Source organism: Coffea eugenioides, chromosome 10, assembly GCF_003713205.1.
Source record: "Coffea eugenioides isolate CCC68of chromosome 10, Ceug_1.0, whole genome shotgun sequence".
NCBI lineage: Eukaryota > Viridiplantae > Streptophyta > Magnoliopsida > Gentianales > Rubiaceae > Coffea > Coffea eugenioides.
Window position 1 is genome coordinate 8,875,190 of NC_040044.1, and position 20,915 is coordinate 8,896,104.

Sequence of the window (20,915 nt, forward strand, 5' to 3'; positions counted from 1 at the left end):
GCAATTTGAACTTCACCAAGGCCGCCAATAACCAAAAATATTCTCTCTGCTGCGAAAGGCAGATTATTCCCTGCAAATCCCTTGATCCTCTTACCATGACTACTTTGGGTATCAAGGATGAGCTTGAGAGGATGTTTACAGCTATAGGATGGACCTATAGAGATCTTTTGTTGAAATTCATTGTCCTACTTTTGTTGAACTGATCAGAGAGTTTTATGCCACTTTTGAGTTTGAATTATCCACAGGGTATACTGACACTAACCCGAATGTGATTCAATTTCGTTTGATGGGTCAGGAGTTCAGATTCTCCATTACTAAGTTTAATTTGGCCTTTGGGTTTATTGATCAAGGGTATGCTGAGTCTAGGGAGTATGTTAAGAGTGCTTGCGATTTTATAGAGTCATTTTTCTTTTATCATGCTGAGATTTGGAAAGAAATCTCAGTTGACGGGGATCGTTACGATCCTAGCCGATCCAAGAGTTCTTATCTTAAAGACCCGAATTTCTGTTATGTTCAACGCTTCCTAGCCTATAGTTACTCGAGTCGGAAAGATAGCTCAAGTACATTTTCTAAGCCCAAATTTTTCTTTATTTGGTGTATGAAACGGAGTACTAAGGTCAATTTGGGTTGTTAGCTAGCTTACAATTTAAGACGATCTTGACTAAGAATAACAAATCACTAATTCTTGGGTCGTATATTACACATTTGGCAGTTTGTTTAGACGTTCTTGACCCTCATGACCATGATTTACATTTGGCTTGTGACATAGACTTTTTAGATGTGATTTGTCCCGAAAAGATGGGAGTCGTGGATGAGATGGATGACATATTTCGATTTACACTTTCGGGGTCCACTCGTACACCAGTTCGTAGTCCCTCTACGCGTACAGGTCCCTCATTTGCTTTTGGAGTTGCCGATGATGAGGTTGGCCCTTCTACTTATGTGCCTCCTCTGCCATCATCTTTTGATGTTGAGTGATGACATCTTCGGACACAAGTCCACCATATGGACGAGTGGGTGACCAATATTGCAAGTCAAGTGGCCCAGATTTCCCAGAATTTGGTAGCCTACTTCCCCCATGTGGGCTTTACATCGCCTTTTCCACCTATTCCATATCTACTTGAGACCTTCCTCTATGTTTTTTAGGGAATTTTCATTGTCCCATCTCTTTTATTGGTTTTATTGCCTCCGTTGAGGACAATGTCTGATTTAGGTGTGGAAGAGGGAGTTGTAGTACAGCTAGTCCTGCTCCTTTTCGATGTTTTAAGTTTTTTTTTTTTTTGTTATTTGTGAGTATTGTTGTGATTATTTGGGATTGACAGTAGGTAGTTGACTCCAATTTTTTTATTGCCAAGTTTTATTGATGAGAGTGTATCAAGTGTGATATGGTTAAATATGAGAATGTTTCTTTTGTGAATATTTGAAATCTAGTGACTTTTGCGACTTTTAGTTAACTCTTTTAGGCATTGTGAATATTTGCTTGGCATTTTTCTTGTAAATTAGTTCAATTTTTAATCTTAGTTCTCCATATTTGAGAAAATGAAATGGGCTTGTGTTATTTTGTACAATCTCTAGTGCTATTTTATTGATTGTTTGTGAATAAAGTTGGCTATACCCTGCTAGTTATTTCTACCTAGTAACCGGATCTTCACCAAAAGTGTTGATATTTGCGTCAAAAAGTAGTGATACCCATGAGTATATGGTCTTATAGCAATGAGAGTTGAATAAACCGACTCTTTTATTTGATAGATGTCGGAGTTGGTGTCAAAAGATTTTAATACCTAAAGACTAAGCTCCGTTTCAAAAAAAAAAACAAAAAAAAAGAGAAGCTGTGAAAAATATATGCAAGGAAAAAGAAGAAAAAAATGTAGCAAGTGTGTAACTATGTAGTCGATTATGTCAGCCTGCCGATCCATGGATTTAATATTGAGATTTTGGTTAATAGTTGAACCATTTGATGATAAATATCAGTTAGATATTCTCTATTCTTAGATTAGTTAACCATAAATTAGAAGAAACCGTGGTTTTAGGAGTTAACTGGAGGGATATTTTTTGGATCTTTACCATTGATGCTTGATGTGTGTTTTAATGGTACTTTGGCAATAGATAATTGGAGTGATAGCCGTTGTTGGGTTAAATTGTTGAACTATCATTTCTTATGCTTGAGGACAAACATGGTCTAGGTGTAGGGGAATTGATAGGTCGAAATTTGTTATTAAATTTATGATTGATTTCCCCTTTATTCTTGCAAAATATTGTTTTATTTGTCAAATTTTACTTATATTTGGTGTTTTCTGTTAATTGTAGGACATTGGAGTAAAAAGTGCTTAAAAGGGGTGATTTTCTTAGAGTTGACTGTTAAGCGCAAGTTCCCCAATTCAACATGGAATCTACATAGAGTATTAGTTGAAGATTAGAAAACTGTCACTTTTTATTAGATGTTTTATTACAGAACAATTAGCATTATCTTAGGAGGTTCCCTTTTTCAAGTAGAATACTATTTTGTTGTTTTTCTTTTCTTCGGGTAGCGAAGAGACGACAGAACAATTAGTAGAGACTAGAGACAATCGGTACCAGGCGACCGAAGACATCAGACTTTGGCCATTCTTTATTGTTTTCTTCTTTTCCTTTCGTTTTTAACTATTGGAAGCTTATGCGAATGAATTCAATGAAATTATGTTGCTAGCTATCAATGGTGTGCAACTAAATTTCCTTTTTCTAGTCGAGTAGTAACATGGATTTGGTTCATCTACATCTGTGAGATTTAATTATTTTTATCAATTTCTTTTATTTATTAGTATTCGTATATCTTCTGGCTTAATTTCTTATGATTATTTTATTGTTTGAATACCAGGGTCCGATATTTAATTCAATTTGATAATCTATTATCAATTAGGATAGTTGAATCCGTAATTATTTAATTGTCCCAAATAAGTGACGACTAATGCGATTGGAGCCACGTTAGGGAGATATACGATCTAATTTAAATAAACCCTGGTAGTGCGTTTATTGATTAGAACAAGACTTTTCTAGTTTTTAATGCAAGCAATAAATTAAATTCTATGGGCGTACCTAGGGTAGTTTCTTGGATAGAAAAATAGTTAAAGAGGGTACCTTAACTATCGAAACATTAAGGAAAAGTTGGTTGTTTATCACATGTATGACAGTTATAACCTGTTTATTAGCAAATAATTGAGATAATTTTTGCATCGAGGATCAGTTGTATAAACCATTTCCAAAGTTAATTCCTTGGCTAGAGCTTGTTAACCCTTGGTTTAATTTAATTTACTCTTGTTTAATTAATTTTATTTTCATTAAGTACTTTATTTTAATTTTAAATCTCCCAAAACCCTTCTTAATTGAATTTATTTGAAAAGAAATGGATTTTCCTCCTAATCCATGCGGAGACGACTCTACTTGCTATTGTACTTATTTACATCTTTTAAAGTAGGAATTTATTATTGCACAGGCGTGACCCCCGGCAGCAGCTGAAATGTAGGACCGGGGACAGAATTGAGTTGAGGCACAGGAGCCAATTTTGCTGCCAAATGAAGGCAATTATTTGCCCCTTCAACGTTTAAATGGGCATAGGCCTTTGTGTTTTTTCCGATCAAAGCAACCATGAGATTGAATATCTCCACTCGACGATGCTCAATAGCTGCATGCAATAACAACCGTATGGTATTTTTATCTGCATACCAAATTAGATCAGGAAAAAGATTTAAACACTCTTGTACAAGTTGAAAAACTCCATGCTCTATGGCTTAGTGTAAGATTGGGGTATTTTCATTGGGGAAGAAGTATTTTTTCTTGATGTACTTCAAGTGAGATAACATGTTGGAAAAATAAAAAGTCGTATGGTATAACAACTTAGTGGTAAAAGATCTAATATCATTTACTGTTTCATTATTTTCCCCCAAAACAAAGTAAAGTTAGAAACAAAGATAAAGTAGACACAAAACTTTAATACCTTTACTGAACTTGCTCAGACATACGAAGAATGAAACTGCTGTGCTTTTAGCAACATCAGCTGCTGAATGCAAGTTTTTGTGTTTTGTTTCCTCCACATCAATTTGTACCACTGAAAGCCATGGAAAATTAGAATAACAACACACAAATTGGGAACTGATAAAATAAATCAAGATCGTCCGCCATAGCAATGCAGTTGATAGTCCGTAGTGATAAATTCGAGCCATCTGAGAGGTAGAAGTCCTATGTTTGATAGATTGGTAACATCTTTATTTTGTGTTTCCCATTAGGCATCCCACTTAGGGGAGAAATTTTTTTACTTAATTAATAAGGGTTATTATCACTTTACCTTCTTAACGTTTGGTACCATTATCAATTTCCCCCTTAACGTTATCTTTTAGTCATTTTACCCTCAAGACTAATGTTCAAACTCAACGGAATTTGTTAATTAAAATGAAAAAACATGTTTAACCCTTAAATTATTATCACTTTACCCCCCATAAACTATAATCTCATTATCAATTTATCCCCTAGAGTTATTTTTTAGATAATTTATCCTACCATTAAATCAACTTAGCAGGTTAAAAAACTGTAGAACCAAATAGCTTCTTCTTTACATAATAATAATAAAAAAAATTTAGAGTGGCTCTTCTCCTTTTTAGTATCAAGAAAGAAAGTCAAATAATTAATTTTTTTCTTCTTGGCAATCTTATTAATATTAAAAAAAAATAGAAAGATGGAGAGGGGAAGGGAGGAGGGAGAGAGAGAGCTCAATTCTTTTTTTAAAAATTACAAATAAGAAACAATTGAATACTTTTATTATTTTAAAATTATTTCACTTTTCTATTTACTATCAAATTCCAATCCTAATCTCGACAATTTTAAAGTAATACGATAATGTTAGACTTTTCTTTATTTTCTTTCTTTGCAAAATCTAATTTTTTGTCTTCTTCTTTCTTATGCCTTTTTCTTTTCTTAGTATTAATAAGTGTGGAAAAAAGAAATTTGAAAAAATCCTTTTATTTTTATGTTTTGTGATCTTTTAAAGTGAAAAAAAGGGAAGAATAGCCATTCCATATAAAAAAGGGTAAATATATTTAAAAATTTTTGACCATACTAGTTAGATTAATGATGAGGTAAAAAGTTTAGAAAATAATGTTAGAAATTGAAGTGATTGTATCATTATAATCTAAACGAATAAAGTGATAATAACAATGTAGTAATGCTATAAAATAAAGGGAAAAGAGTTCTAATGACCCTCCAACTCTTTTCCAAATAAAGTTTTAGCCCTCCAATAATTAATGTTAAAGTTTTGACCCTCGATCTAATAAAATAGTATATTCGTGGCCCTTCTGTCAAATTTATCAGTTAAAATTGACGGGAAACATCAACTCGTGAGACGCACGATCAAATATCAAGGGCATTATAGTTTTTAAGCAAATAAATGATTTTTCCCTGCAACAATTTCCATCCCTTTTGCTCCAAAACCCTAGCACTAGCTAAAGAAACAGGACACAATGATAGCATCCCAGTTGAAGATGATGTAGATGAGCCTGGAGACTGCTGGGGTTGGGCTTGCTGCTGTTGATCAAGGCGCCTTCTCTGTACATAGTATCCTCCACTAGGAGCAGATGCAACTGAATTGGTACCAGCAGAATTTGGGGACTGAGACTGCATATAAGGATTTGAGAAAAAGAGTTGAGCTTGCTGCAAGTTCTTTGTTAGTGGTGAGGGCAGTAGGACTGTAGCAGCACCTTTTTAAGTTTTAACACATCCCAACAAAGGAGGAAGGGCGGGAAATGCAGAGCACTCCTGTAATGTAATGGTAAATCGTTGATATATAGAGTGGATTGATGGGTCAGTGAATTGAGAAATTGGCAGCGGCAATAAACTGCGACCCTACTATTGTGTCCTTGTCTCTGTCAACTCTGATGCTGACTTCTCTATCGACGCCTTTTTCCGTTGAGTCCCCTTCACCGGATCCTCCCTTTTAATTCCCATTCCCATATATCCCCCCAATATTCCCTTTGTTATAAAAATCCTTTAGAGCAGAGCACAGTGAGTAAAGGGTCAAACAACAATGGGATTGTCAAGCCCCCTCCCTCCTCCAGAATCCATTATCGTCAGACATCCATCCAGCAGTATCTCCTCCGAAAACCCAAGATTTTTCTTGGAAGCTGCAAATTTTGGTGATGAATATTTCGTGCTCTCGTCCATTATTCCCTGGAAATTGTTGGAGAAAAAATCAGATGAAAGTGTTTTTACTTTTTTTTTGCTTAGAGACTATAATGCCCTTGATATTTGGTCGTGCGTCTCACGAGATGATGTTTTCCGTCAATTTTAACTGATGAATTTGACAGAAGGGCCACGAATATACTATTTTATTAGATCAAGGGCCAAAACTTTAACATTAATTGTTGGAGGGCTAAAACTTTATTTGGGAAAGAGTTAGAAGGCCATTGGGACTCTTTTCCCTAAAATAAAAGAGTATTTTTATCCAAAATTTCTTAACATGTTGAATTGAATTACTTATAGGGTAAAGTGACTAAAAAATAACGTTAATGGGGTAAACTAATAGTAGTAATATAGTTTAAGGGGTTAAAGTGATAATAACCCAATTAATAATAGTTTTCAAGCACAGAAAAATAAAATTAGACCTAAAGTCCATAACTTTGCTCCATTAAAGAAGAGTTGTTAATTAGTAGCAAGATATCAGTAAGGTATTGATTTTCCACTTCGCATTTAGACATTTGCTAAATTGAAAAATGGATGTTGCCATGACCTCGGAATCTAGAGAGGCAAAGGTAATTATTTTTTCCGTTTTCGAAATACTTATTGCATTTGAAACAGAATGTCTAATTACTTTAAATAAATGCAGATTCAAGTAGATATTTGTTTGTCAAAGTTAAATAAAGAAAAAAAATTTCTAGAATATATCATATACAAACCAGAAAAATCTCAGGATGAGGCTGTAAACGAGTTTATCTTTTTTTTTTTCTTCTTGAGAAGTACTTTCATTATTTGTTTCAAGAGCTAATGCAGGATATCTCTTGAGCTTACGCAAAGCTGTATCTGCAAGAGAAACCTATCACCATTTGCAAAGTTGGTTTACAAGAACTTAATTTAGGTATCAAGTTTTGCAAAAGGTCCTTATTATTTCCGAGGCAAGGAAGGAAGTGGGGATATAGGGGGCAACCACCCCAAAACCCAAGTTTTAGAAATTTACGTTTTTTCCCTCTTCAAATTTGAAACTTTTTAAGAAATTTGTCCATGAATTTACGTCTTTGTCCCTCACATTAGCTTCTTACTAGCATTTTGCGTTGATTTCATAAGCTTCATGTCCTGTTGTTGCTCCTTTATTTATTATTTAATTTGTTCAGTAAATTGTACTTATATATAGACTTTAAAAAAAAGTTTTTAAAGATCTAAAGAAAAGTAAAGAAAATGTTCGATGGAATGGAATTTATCCTATATGGGCTTACCATAGGACCCCGAAGAAATGATTGCCACAATGAGATCAGCAGATGGATAACCCGTGAAGGGATAACAAGGTTCTTTGTCGGTTTGTCCTCACCATTTTCTTGCCGTCTGAGGGATGTCGCCATTTAGAAGCAAATGGTTATAGGGGTCCCCATGGTGAGGCAAATCTGAGTTCTTCTCCACCATTGCTTTGGCAGCCCCCACAATTGCAGCTAAGGCCACGTGATGAAGAGCAGTGCAGCCATGTGTGTCTCTGTCTTCAAGCTGCTTCTTAGTTAGTTTCTTGACCATTTCCACCACAAACTCTGACTGGCCACAGCTCGCCGCCACATGAAGGGCAGTCATGCCAAGGTTGGAGATTTTTCTTGTCTTGGCCTTTCTGTCAATATCAAAGATGGCTTTAGCGTCTTTCCAATTCCCTTCCATTGCAGCTCTGTATAGTTTAGGCTGATTGGTTGACTCAGCTTTATCCTTTTGCCGATCGTTTATAATTCTACCATTTTGGCTGCTAGCAGATTCGGAAGAATTCAGAAGGGACTCTTAATTGAAAAAAAAAAAAATTAGTGATCATGTCAAATTAAATATTATCAATACATTCTCTTATCATACAGTTTCCATCAATAATAGTACTAACTAATAAAGTCCAAAATAGTTTGTTATTCTTATTATTGTCATTGTTTTTAAACTTTCATAACACAGCATAACTTCTAAGTTAAACCATCAGATTTCTAATTATACTAGCATTCATTAAGAATTTGTTGCAAATACAAGAAGCCCTAAATTTCACCGCGGATATGAAACTCCCTAAAAAGTAATACAAATATTAGCACACTATTTTATTACTCTTAAAAACTTATACAAAAATAAGGTTTGAATACTTATAACTAAAATGATTGGTAGGCCGGCTTAATCAGGGCTGAGCCCATATTTCTCCAAAGCTAGATGCTTAGAGATTTGTGTGGTTTGAATTTTCTGAATTGAGTGGACAGGTCGAGTTCGGATTGATCTAACCTAATTTGTTGACTATCGAGTAGCTGGTCTAAAGAAGATTTTGAAAATTTTTAATTTTATTCACCACACTAATAATGCACAAGATTTATGTGATACATACATACATACATATATATAGCCTAGGAAGTGAAGAGTTCTATTTTGTTTTCTTTTTTTTTTGGTACTGAAAAGTGTAGGAGGGAAAGATTACTACAATGTCAGAGCTGACAATTAGCTTCCAATCTGTAATTTTTAAAACCATGTTTGAAAAGCATCGGCTACAATATAATTTAGTACGAGAAACTAAGATCACAGGGTTATGAATCCAGTGCAGCGAAGATTCAAACCAAAACTTTCCAAATCAACTACGAAAGAGAACATTAACATAAAGCTATATAAAGTAATATAAATTAATATACCAGAAAAGCACAAAATGATTAAATCTTTCCACCGTCCATATTTTTTCTGCTTCTCAGAAATCTAAGCACATCTTCCTTGGTCACAGTCTCAGCAGCCGTCTCTACCTTGCTCACTATCTCACTTCCCGCGATGGCTTAAAGGGAACTAGCTCTATACGTCACGTTAGTAAACTCGTCCTAAAAGTCCCAGTCTAAGCCAATACCAGTTTGGACACTCAAATTAACTTAAAAAAGAACTTCATTATGATGATGATGCTCAATTGAACATTTCTATTGGATCAATATCCAATAGTTAAGTTCATCATATCCACGTTTCATAGCCAAGTGTTGCAGTCAAATAATTCAATCTGGATAACTCAAACAAGTGAATCTCAATTGAACATTTCTAGGCTAATTACTTAGAATATTATCGAAACAAAAAAATTCGGAAAATTAATAGTCTGACAATGGGTACGTACAAGACAGTCGCAATACCTTAGCAACACTATGGACCAACATAAAAGCAAATTCTCGTGAAAGAATTGGCATCAGACATTGTCATTTTGGATCAACTTACAAACCAAAATCTATGGTGAGGAAATAGCATCATCATCATAATGAAGGCCTTTTTTTTTTTTTTTTTTTAAATTTGAGTGTCCAAACTGGTATTGGCTTAGACTGGGACTTTTAGGACTAGTTTACCAACGTGACGTATAGAGCTAATGGTTAACCTCTCAGCAGGTGTCTCCGCCTAAATCCTAATTGTAAGTAGGCTAAATCATGATAAAGTGGTCTTTGTCAAAACATGTTTTCTAGAGAAAGGTAGAAATACGAAAACGTATGCTTGATGAGAAGAGCAGCAGCTTGCTTGACTGCCTTAGACGTTCCTCTAAAATAAATGGGAAAAAAAATCTAATGATCCCCAAAATAACCATTATGACTACTTTATTGCAAAGTTAAGGAAGCCAAAAAGCGAATCCTATTTTCATCATTATGGCTTTGTCATAAAAGTAGCAATCTTTGGTTTTGGTGTATGATTCTTCTATATCATTTTGTGTACCTATTGTACAAACCAAAATTTTAGGGCTCTAATAATAATAATCAATGCGTGTAGAGTTACAGAATTGAAGGGATAAAACAATCACTTGAAATATATGTTGGCAAAACGAAAATAATCAACTTACAATATTATTGAAATCTCAAACACTAGAAAAAGTTACACCACAATAGAAAACTTGAGAAACTCTTTTAAAATCTTTCTACAAAACATACTAAACAATGGCTTATTTATACTCTACCAAACTTGTTAGGAAAGAAATCACTTACATAAGAAATTATTTAACAAAACACAAATTCCTAAATCACACAACTACTAAAAATCTAACTCCAATAAAACTAATAAATAAATAAATAAATAAATACTTCTATGCTTGCTTTTGTTTGCTAACATATATGTCATTCTTGTTTCAGGCCTTTCAACGGAGGATCCCAGAAGGGTAAGGTCCCCAATCTGGTGGCGTTATCATAGTCCTGGGGACCATGATCTGGTAATCCAGGAATGACCAATCCTAGCAACCTAGAAAAGATCACAGGCAATCCTTCTCTATACTCCATTCCTCTCGTGAAAGGGATAATGAAGCTCCTAATCAGCTCGTAAACGGCATTCAAATGCTTGGGTATAACCGACAGCAGTGAAAAGTAGTTCTTGTTTGGTTCTTCCTCTAGAATCTGTTTCGGTTTTAGTTCCAAAATAAGAGAAAAAGAATTTATAAGAACACTCCCATAAAATAATACAAGGAGAAAAAACTGGGGAATAGATAAAGAAAGGAATAAAGTTTTTTTTACCTGCCCTCGGTAGCGGCTGTTGAAGTATAAACAAAGGCCAAAGTGCTTGAACATGAGGGTTTTGTCATCAAACGGTACTCTTGGGACTATATCATTGTTGTAGACATATCTGCAATAGTTTATATCATACGATCTAAGCTTGTCCTTCATAAACTCCCCAAATTGCTCATCTCCAACTCTAGGCTGCCCAAAAGTGTACACTCCTTCCATTCTTTCCAACAGCTCATTTTCTTCATGTAAAATCAGTATGGCAGGAAACAAAATTGCCAATGCCCCTCCTAAGCTGTGTCCAGTTACGACGAATTTTGCATTCTGATTTTGCCTCAATTTATTTCTCAAAATTTCCCTTATTGTGTAATAGGCATAGTCTTTTCCATCTGAGCCTTGCTCAATTTTCTTAGGCCAACCCTTTCGTTTTTGTAAGCCTAAGGCTTTCATAAATCCAGCATGAATCTTACCCAGACCTTCGATATCATACCACGAAATATCCAAATCAGTACGCCAATCATCAGCTTCAAACGGTTGTGTCCCTCGAAATGCCACCTCAATCAGGTTAGAATCAGCACTAGTTATCTTGTCTTCGAAAATGATGGCTTGTGTTGTGTATGATTCCTCATAATCTGAATGGAATGGGTAGACAAGTTGTCAATTGTAAATCAAACTTCAGAATTGCATTACTTTGCTAAAAGAGTTATTCGTTTACTTTCAATAATTTCTCAACTCTTGACTAACAATATTGTCCTGAATATTTTGGCTTTCCATGAAAACGTAAATGCATGCATCAGCTTAAAACCAGGAAAAACCTTGGAACTTTCACTAAAAAATTCCAAGTTCAGGGAACAAAAGACTGAGTAGAGAAATTGAAGTCCAACTTGTCTAAATTCATTAGTTTCCTTCATATATAGTCAGCTTTTGCATTTTTCTTATATCAAACAAAATATATAGGTGGTATTTTCCGGTAACCAGGAAACTTGTTAATGTGCATTTTGACATGTTAAAGTAGGGCCATCATTCATGTTAATTTGCAACTTAATTATACGCATTATCTCCACTACACTAGGAGACCAAAATGGTTAGCAACAATGAGTGGCAAGAAATGGTTGTCTTTTGACACGAAAAAGAAATGAGTAAAATTTCACATAAAGAGGAGAACGGAGCCACTGACCATTCCAAAAGTTGAAGGAGCCCAAGAATTCCATCTGCAAGAGTAGAATTGGAAAAAAGAAAAAAAAAAGACTTGAAAATTGTTCCGAGCAATATAACATGAAACTTGCATTGCATGTCCTGAAATTATATACTCATAAATTACCTGCCAGTGATCTGTGACCACAGTTCTGGCGAAGGCTTCATTTTCATAGGCCAATTTAGCGGCCATTATAGACAAGGCTGCACCATACCTCTCGTCATTAGCTTTGATCCTTCCGTCTAAATCCACTCGCGTGTCCACATTCGCAACTAGCGACCTAAAATTTGCAGCCGACCTTTCTGGCTTTACTACATTTCCTGCAATTAAAGCATACACAAGGCCATTCAGTTACCATATTATTTGGCTCGTTGCATGAAATAAACAACGATCTCCATGAAACATATACAAGATTTCAATGGCCGTTATCATCATTTTTTTTCTCTAGCTAATCAAAAGTTGCCTTCCACATTTTATTGATCTATATCAAATAGAATATGATTTGACACCAAAAACTAGTGCCTAATCCAGTTTCCCTGTGTTGCATAATAATATGCTTTTGCATGCATGCATGCAGCAATCAATTTACGCCTATGATTTTCCGGCGAGGTAATGGATATGAATTAATGGAACATCCAACATAAATAAAACAGAAATTAAAACAAACCCGTAAGAAAATGCAGTAAAAGGCCGCCAAAGCCACCATTGCTGGACGGATAATTCAGCAACAGCTCCAGAGTAGATCCTAGGCCAGCCAAAGGTTTTTTCAACTGAAGGAGGAGCATTTGAGCCACGACAGACACAAAAACTACCCATCGGCGGCGGAGGCCCCTTAGGCTGTCTGCCTCCGGGGCATCAAAGAAGTCTCTTTTGTATAATTCGCTTGAATAGAAGATGCGAAGGAGGTCGCTAAAACCAGCTTCTTTCGGATTGAGCAGCAAATAATCTTTACAGAAATCTTCTTCGGAAGGCATATCTAGCTTAGAAGCAATGGTACTCATTGGGTAGATAGATGTGTTGTTACCTCAAAGTCTCAAGGATCAACTGATTTCTAGTTCAAACTATAGCTATGTGATAAAATTTCTATTGCAGGGTAGATGGTTAAACAATGTGGTATTTTCTTGAATGAGAACCATTGCCCTGCATATGTAAGTATTTATAGCCGGGTAAGATCATTAGCAGTCGTCGTCGCAGTTTGAATTTGTCAAAAAGATGAGATTCCCAAATTAATGGTTCTCACGTGCAGTATATACGACCACTGTGGAAAAGTTTGGCATTTGATTAAAAATCATTACGCACCATTAATTGATAAATTAGTGTTATGAGTAATGACACAGCATGATGTGAATTGTCTATCTTTGCAACTAAGATGGGTTAAAAATGATGTAGATGAAAAGGGGAGAAGGGGAATGTAACTGAAGAAAAATAGTGCTTAGAATGGGGTATAGGGAAGAAGACATGTTCAAAGAGGAGACAAATCGTCACAATAAACCTCAACCCTGGTCAACTGATTGTTCAAAGTGTAAAGAAGAAAAATAAACCTCAACCCTAAGACCAATGCTTGGCGGCCGAACTATAGGTATAAAGAAGTCAATAAAACAACAGGATTAAGCATAAACAATTAGATAGATATACAACTCACACTAATGCCCTCCTACGTTAAAATACTTTCCAAATTTAATTTTACTTTTAAAAAAATTTAAAAACTAAAAATCTTTCTTAACTAATGTCCGTTGGATATCTGTTAGATAATCTAAACCAACAAAATTTCCTAATTAAGCACTTAATTTTCAAGGAGCTATTAATTAAATTATGATCCAAATACAATTGATCAATTTATTATTGATTAAAAAAAAAACACATCAATACTTCTCAATGAGTCGTCTACTTGTATCCAACCACAAGCTCTTGCCGCCTCGTTCATTACTCGCATATTTAACTATTAAATTAGCTTTGGAATCTAAGGAATTTATTTTCTTGAAAACAATATGAACAAGTCAGAATTTGCTACGGCCAAAACGATGTTTCTTCGTTATCGCTCATTTGATCATGCGCATAACCCACAATCTGATAACGACTAGTCAGCAGGCTTTTGCTACAATATATATATATATATATTTCTTTTTTTTTTGGGTTCGGGGCTGCTTAGCCTACCGTTCTTATCCTCGAATAGGCAAAGCGCGAATGATCCGCTAGTGGTGGTCTTTTTTTTTTTTTTTTTTAAAGTATTGACTGAAATAGTACTTATTTGGAAAGGACCAACTTTGACTTGTTTATCTCACAGGTAGAAAAATATCAAAAACTTGAATAAACTTTTTTCTTCTAAATTCAAAATTGCGAAAATCAACGATCATGAGAAAAAAAAAATTTCAAACTTGAATGAAAAAATTTTTTGGCAAAATTTGTACTTTTATTAATCATGAGAAAATCAGCTTTACAAAGGGAATCTTCCCCTATTAAATCAACAATCATCTCTAATGATCAGAAGAATCATTATACACATCCTGAGATACACAGCAATACAAAAAGAATTTCTGCAGAGTAACTCAACCACACAGCCAATCCGGATGTAATCCCCATTCCAACATCAGCTGCGAATTTTCTTGAGTTCATGGAGCCTTTGGCCAAGATATGACAGATAGCTGAATAACCTTGAATAAACTTGACCATTTATACTTGTTGAACACCCAATTCTTCGGGCTAAGTTAAAAAAAAAAAAAAAAAATTTCGGGCTAGGTGAAATTGCTTGCTAAGCTTTACATACAAGGGGAAAAGAAATGTATGGTTTCACGAACTTTCTTGGGCAAAATTTTTTGGGCAAAAAATTTCTCAAGAAATTTTATGTACATTAACTCAACCACACAAGCAATCCGGATGTAAATCCCCAGTCCAACATCAGCTGCCAATTTTCTTGAGTTCATGATAAATACAGTTAGTTTTCTTAATGCATTAAAAAACTGCACTTACCCCCCCCCCCCCCCCCCATGAAGAGTAATGATTTTCATAAAGTAAACTACTTTTACATGCTAAAAAGGTTTCAAAAAAAAAGAAAGAAAAAAAAGTCAAGTCTTGTTAAATATAGTTGACGTTTAAGTTTTTCAGTATCCCTTTTTCTTGGATTCTCTTATTTCATCTGCTAATGGAAGTAATTAACAGATTTGTGCTCAAAGAGAAACGTAATCGTTTGCGTAGTTCATTTAGTTTGTACCCATATTTCCTTCATTTGTTAATTCAATTGACGTGCTAGTGGGCTTAATATCTTGTAGCCCTTCTAAATCCAGACAAATTTCGTTTATGTTACTTTTCTTTTTTAAAATCAAAAGCAGAAAAAAGGAAAAAAAAAAAACATTTTAGCTACCATTCTTGTGAAAGAAGTTTTTTTTTCCTTTTCTTTTTCTGTACAGTCTTATGACGGAAGATTGATTAATTTTTCTTTTCTTTTTTCTGCAGTAATCTTATGATGGAAGCTTGATTAATCACAAGCGTAAGGACTTGACTATCACAGATTTCAATTGAGTAAAACAATAGAGATAATATATATATATATATATATATATATATTCTAAACTCGGTATCCTCGAAATACACCACTGTTTGATTTTGCATTGTGTTGTAGTTGATATCAATCGACCAATGACATTGGTTTGTGTGAATATAGAGAGTCGAAATTGAATCTCCTCTTGTGTCTTGCAGAAAGTTAATGGAGATTATTGACTGAAATCTAATGATATAACCAAAAATGAATTTTTTTGGGCAAATTTGATACATAATCTAGAATATTTTTCAGCAGCATCAATCTTTTTCTGAATCTCGTAGCAGAGGAGAATAGGCTAAGGAAGATAAAGTCCCCAATCGGGTTAGATTAACATAATCTTGAGGACCATGGTTTGATAATCCATGAATTATCAAAACTACAGCCCGGAAAAATATCCCGAACCCATAGCAGCGAAAGGGATAATGAAACTCCTTATCAACTCATACTCTGCGTTCAAAAACTTTGGTAAAACCCATAGCAGCGAAAAGTAGTTCTCGTTTGGTTCCTCCTCTAGAATCTGGTTTTCAGTTCACGAAAGAGACGACAAATATGAAAATTGTTAGAATAATCCAACAGTGAATCAAAAGACATTTTATACTAAATAATATGAGCTGAAAATGAAAAATATATACATATGCATACCTGCCCTTTGTACAAGCTGTTGAAGTATAGACAAGCCCCAAAGTGCTTAAACAATAGGGTTTACTCCTTCGTGAAATTCCCAAATTGCTCATCCCCAACTCTAGGCTGCCCAAAACTGTAAATTCCTTCCATTCTATCCAACAGCCATTACTCTTCATGCAATCTTAGTATAGCTACGAATAAGATTGCCAATGCAGCTCCTAAGCTGTGCCCAGTGACCATGAACTTTGCTTTCCTATTTTCACTCAATGATTTTCTTAACTTTTCCCTTATTGTATAATATAAGCATATTCTTTAGTGCCAGAGCCTTGATAAATTTGCTTAGGCCAACCCTTTTCCTTTTGCAGGTCCAGCATTAAGCTTAGCTACACCTTGAAGATCATACCACGAAAAGTCCAAATCCGTGAGCTAATCATCTGCATCAAATGGATTCGTCACTCGAAATGCAACCACAATGAGATCCGGATCAACTTTCTTGTCTTGGAACATGATGGCCTGTGTTTGTGTAAAATTCCTCGTAGTCTGAGTAAAAAAGTAGGGAAAAGTTAGGAATGGAAAATAAAAATCTAGGGAGCAATTTATTTTCCTAAAACATGTTGTTTGGTTAAATAAGAAACATGACCTAAGAATTTTGCATTTGATTTCTTTAATTCCTGGGTCAAGCGCTTACCAACTTGTAGAATGACTAAGTAATTAGCTCATCCTCATTTCATTGTCCGTGGTATATGGAAATTTTAAAGTTTATATAAAGTTTTTTTAAAAAAATGTTTAATTTTCTAAAGAAACTAATGAATAATAATTGTCATTTTCATGGGACAATACATAGCATTTCTCAAGGTGAGATGACTCACCCGGCCCCCACCCCTAAGCCCTCCAAAGGAATTGGTTAATCATTTAGAAATCAAGCCATCAACCTCCACCCTCTAAGCCATCAACCTCCACCCTCTAAGCCACCTACTGTTTGCTGATAATTATATATATAGTAGGACAATTTTGCGGCCATTACAGATAAGGCTCCACCATACCTCTCGTCATTTGCTCCAATTCTGCTGTCTAAGTCCCATCTTGTGTGCAGACAACTTGTCTGGCCTCACCACCTTTCCAGCAAGCAATTAGAATGCATTTTGATTATCTCACATCAATTTTAACTAAACTAAGAAATTCTTTCAGTTAGGCATACTGTGTCGTATAATCTTTCAAATAGGACCATCGTAATCCCCTTAAGCTGACTTTTCTTTCAATCTTCTTATGGTCTAAATCTTAATTGTTTCAAACGTGATACAGACCTATCCACTAAATTAAAGATAGCTACTAATCAAAGGAAGTAGATGAATACCATCGTTTACAAGATATGACATAGTTTATTTCAATAAGACTTCTAACTCATGAACCGACGAAATTGTCTTCCCTATTCGCATGGCGAAATTGGTAGTTGTCCGAATTTGAATTTGCATAAAAAACTCGTAGTCTATTTGACCCAAAAAATAATTGTTCTCCAAATTGTTCACGTGGGGTATGGGTTATATAATATTAGAAGAGATTAACTTTGGATTAATTAATCTTCTCAACCGTGAACGGGCACGATATGGATTGTGGATCTTGTCTGAACACGATTAACCTAATTTCTGGGATATTATTTATTTTGGGCATGTTAAGTAGGATCTGTTTAATACGTACAAGTTGGAATCTGCCATGAGAGACACAAAATCTTTTTTTTTTTCATTTTTTTTAACAAAAATCCTCTTTTGTTTTCTGGTATAGTGTCCTTGCAGTTCTTAGTTGTCCAAGGATATGTATATCAACAACAATGTGCTGCTAGCTAGTGGAGGTTTTGTCTTCTTTTGATTATGTGGAATACTAATTGAATTATCAAACTTTGACAAATAACCGAAGCTTGTTTCTCAAAAGGTTTTTTTTTTTTTTTTTTTAAAAAAAAATTCAATAGATTAACTTCACCAAATGGAAACGAAATTTAATACACTTGAGGTAGTGTCCAATTCCCAGGAATTTCTAGGCTGTACGTGCGCACACGGAAGGAAAAGATCAAGAATATGATTAAGGGACTTTCAGAAGAGGAGTATGAAATTCAATTTCGTATCTATTCAAGAAGGAGAAGTGAGAATCCCGTCTTAACAAGTAAGCAAAGAATCTCTCAAGGAAGAAACTTGCCCCACTTGCACTTCTGGATGAATGTTGGGCTTGTTTACTTGTTTTCTATACTTATTATGGATTCTAAACAAAATAATTGAGGGGTTGAGCTGTATTGGTGTCATTTCAATTATGCTGGAATGCAAACAAGTTTATTGTAATAAGCGACAATTGAGATACTCTTTAAAATTAACTTTTGATAAATGTTAAGGTCATCGAGTGATCTTTTAACCATGTAAATTAGGTTTAGAAACGTACGTACATAGATACGCACATATATATGTATGAATTTATAACCATTCTTTCTATAAATTGTAATATAAAAAAAGAGTAAAAAACATGAGGAGTCCTTAACTATCATCGTTGTCCACTTTTGGTTCCTGATCTACATTTTTAAGTACATAGTTTAAGAACTTCTAACCATTTTAGACATAAATCCAAACAGAACTGATGGATTTTTTGTCCAACATTAATCAAAAGTATCAAGAACTTAATCAAAAGCATCGAGGGTAGGAGTAGAAGTTCTAAGAAAAGAAAACCCTTCATTTTCCTTAAACTCTTCATCAAATTTCTCTATAAAATTTTCAAATTCATTGATTTCATACTTGAGAGGGAAATAAAAAATCTGATAAAATTTTGGGCTACTCGAGTATGAAATCAATGAATTCAGGATTTTTGCAGAGAAATGTGATAAAGAGTTCAAGGAAAATTAAGGGTTTTCTCTTTTCAAGGCTTCTACTTCTACTCGAGATACTTTTTTATTAAGTTTTCAATACTTTTGGTTATGGTTGGAAAAAAATGCCCATGAATTTCGACAGACTTTATGTTTAAAATAGCCACAATTCCTTAAACTATATACTTTTAATTGTTCAAGAAACACTCAGAAACAAAAAATAGATTGAGAGTTAAAAAGTGAACAACTATGACAGTTTAGAAGTTCTCCAAATTTTTTACTCTAAAAAAAGGTGATGAAAGAGATGAGTTGAGTCGTATTAGAGGAGAAAATGTGAATGAAAGATACCGAATTTGAAACCTCTAATTTACACTAAAAAGAGGTATGAACATTTTTATCCTTTTATATTAGTTAAAAAAGGTCCCGGGAAGTGTTATAAAGAGGTGTGGAAACAAATGAAAGTAGGTCCTTTGTCGTGTTATCATAATACATAAACATAATAGAAAACCAGAGCCTCTCTTTCTGTCAAATCAAATGAATCCTAATAAGTTTCTCCACGTCATCTACGATGTGGACATCCTTAAATCATGTGTGCAACAATGGACGGTATCTCAAGGAATCCTTCAAAGTATGGCATAAAAAAATCATCACCACAATTATCATGCTTTTACAGTGCTTAGGTGGCCAAGGTCGTGACTATCCCTTGACTTTGATTTTTCCGAATCCGATTGCTTTCAACGTTTCTAGTGCTTTGGTTGCCAAGGTCCTGTTGTCTACAATGCAGGTTTCTCACCAATTTCCTTAACGTAATTTTTAATTGTGCATTACTCATTTTAATTGTGCTAGTCAACAATATTTATCGCCATTATTATCACGCTTTCACAATGGAGCGCCTTAGACTAGAAAAATCTCCCTGCAGTCTGCACCCTTTTATCTCCAACTGTCCAAAATTTGATTCGTAAACTTTCAATGAGAGCGTTCCCCTAGGCAATTACCTCGACGGCTAAGTTTAACTTTATTCTTCATTCTTGTTATTTATATATATATATATATATATATATATATATTGTGCTTCATTGCTGCCTACTGTTGTGGGCCCAAAATGTAACAAACCAGCCATGTAAATTGCCTTTTGAGGGCTTTCGCTCAAAGACGTCCATTAGTCATTAGTCTGGTAAGTATATAAAACCAAACCAACGGGCTATGTACACAGTATACATGACTCTCAATTTCTTTCGTCTTGAGATGGACAGCATGCATTAACTCTTAGGTTGCATCCCTAACATTTTCCCTTTTGGGCCTGTGCCAATATTCAACTTAACCAACACCACCACGTAAGCGAACTGAATTCAAATCCAAGTCCAAGTTGGAGCTGAGAAGAGACGAATCAAAAAGAAGTCCCTAGATGAAGATTTCGTACACGAGCATTGAGTTTTTAAATCTACATAATCTGCAACTTCGTGGTAAATCTTGATATTATCCCCTCACAAGAGGATGCCTAAAAAAACATCCTCTGGTCAATGGTACACCAATATCTTTCCATGTTTACAAATATGAAATAAGAAAAGATGGCCAAATGTGTTAGTAAAACTTAACAGAGGTTCAAGTTAATAGAATATAAGCTGTAATCTAAAGTTCATCTTGAATACCTGATTAAAGGACAATTAGCCAATTTGCCATCACTGACAAGCTGGGTTTGGAGGATTCAAGAGTTGCATGGTAAGAGTTGCACGTAATTTACTATAATTTCTATAGATTACAGCGGTAAACTACTAAATGGTGAAAGAACCAAGTCGTCATAATAGGATACATGCACAATTGGTGCTCAAGCTAAAATCCAAAAAAAAAAAAAAAAGAAATCTCTACACAGTTATTAGATAAATTTGACCGAGGTAACACTTGGCATTTCTCTAGTTAAAAGAAGAAAATTTTATGCATAGCATAGAAGAAGAAGATCCTCATCGCTAAAAACAGAAGGTAGACAAAATCGGTGACAGATGCTTGCATTGGAATACGTCCCTTCTAGCATATAGGACGAACTAACAAAATAAG

General features: G+C 34.7%; 1 protein-coding gene and 1 pseudogene across 1 annotated transcript; both read right to left on the minus strand.

The window, feature by feature from the left end:
- Nucleotides 1-10,137: 10,137 nt before the first annotated feature.
- Nucleotides 10,138-12,938, minus strand: LOC113749950. Its single transcript, XM_027293838.1, has 5 exons — nucleotides 12,533-12,938; nucleotides 11,992-12,185; nucleotides 11,848-11,881; nucleotides 10,683-11,302; nucleotides 10,138-10,565 (listed from the first exon to the last, which is right to left on the minus strand). The coding sequence occupies exons 1-5, from the start codon at nucleotides 12,864-12,866 to the stop codon at nucleotides 10,293-10,295; spliced, it is 1,455 nt and encodes a 484-aa protein (XP_027149639.1). The 5' UTR covers nucleotides 12,867-12,938; the 3' UTR covers nucleotides 10,138-10,292.
- A 2,838-nt stretch (nucleotides 12,939-15,776) lies between these two features.
- Nucleotides 15,777-16,531, minus strand: LOC113750353 (annotated as a pseudogene).
- Nucleotides 16,532-20,915: the final 4,384 nt, after the last annotated feature.

Bases quoted from the DNA above. Each gene is read 5' to 3' on its own strand.
- LOC113749950 (XM_027293838.1), bottom strand. From the start codon at position 12,866: ATGAGTACCATTGCTTCTAAGCTAGATATGCCTTCCGAAGAAGATTTC. The intron at 12,186-12,532 runs GTTTGTTTTAAT...CTTTAATTGCAG, and splicing joins TTTACTGCATTTTCTTACGG to GAAATGTAGTAAAGCCAGAA. The intron at 11,303-11,847 runs GTCAGTGGCTCC...CATTCCATTCAG, and splicing joins CTCCTTCAACTTTTGGAATG to ATTATGAGGAATCATACACA.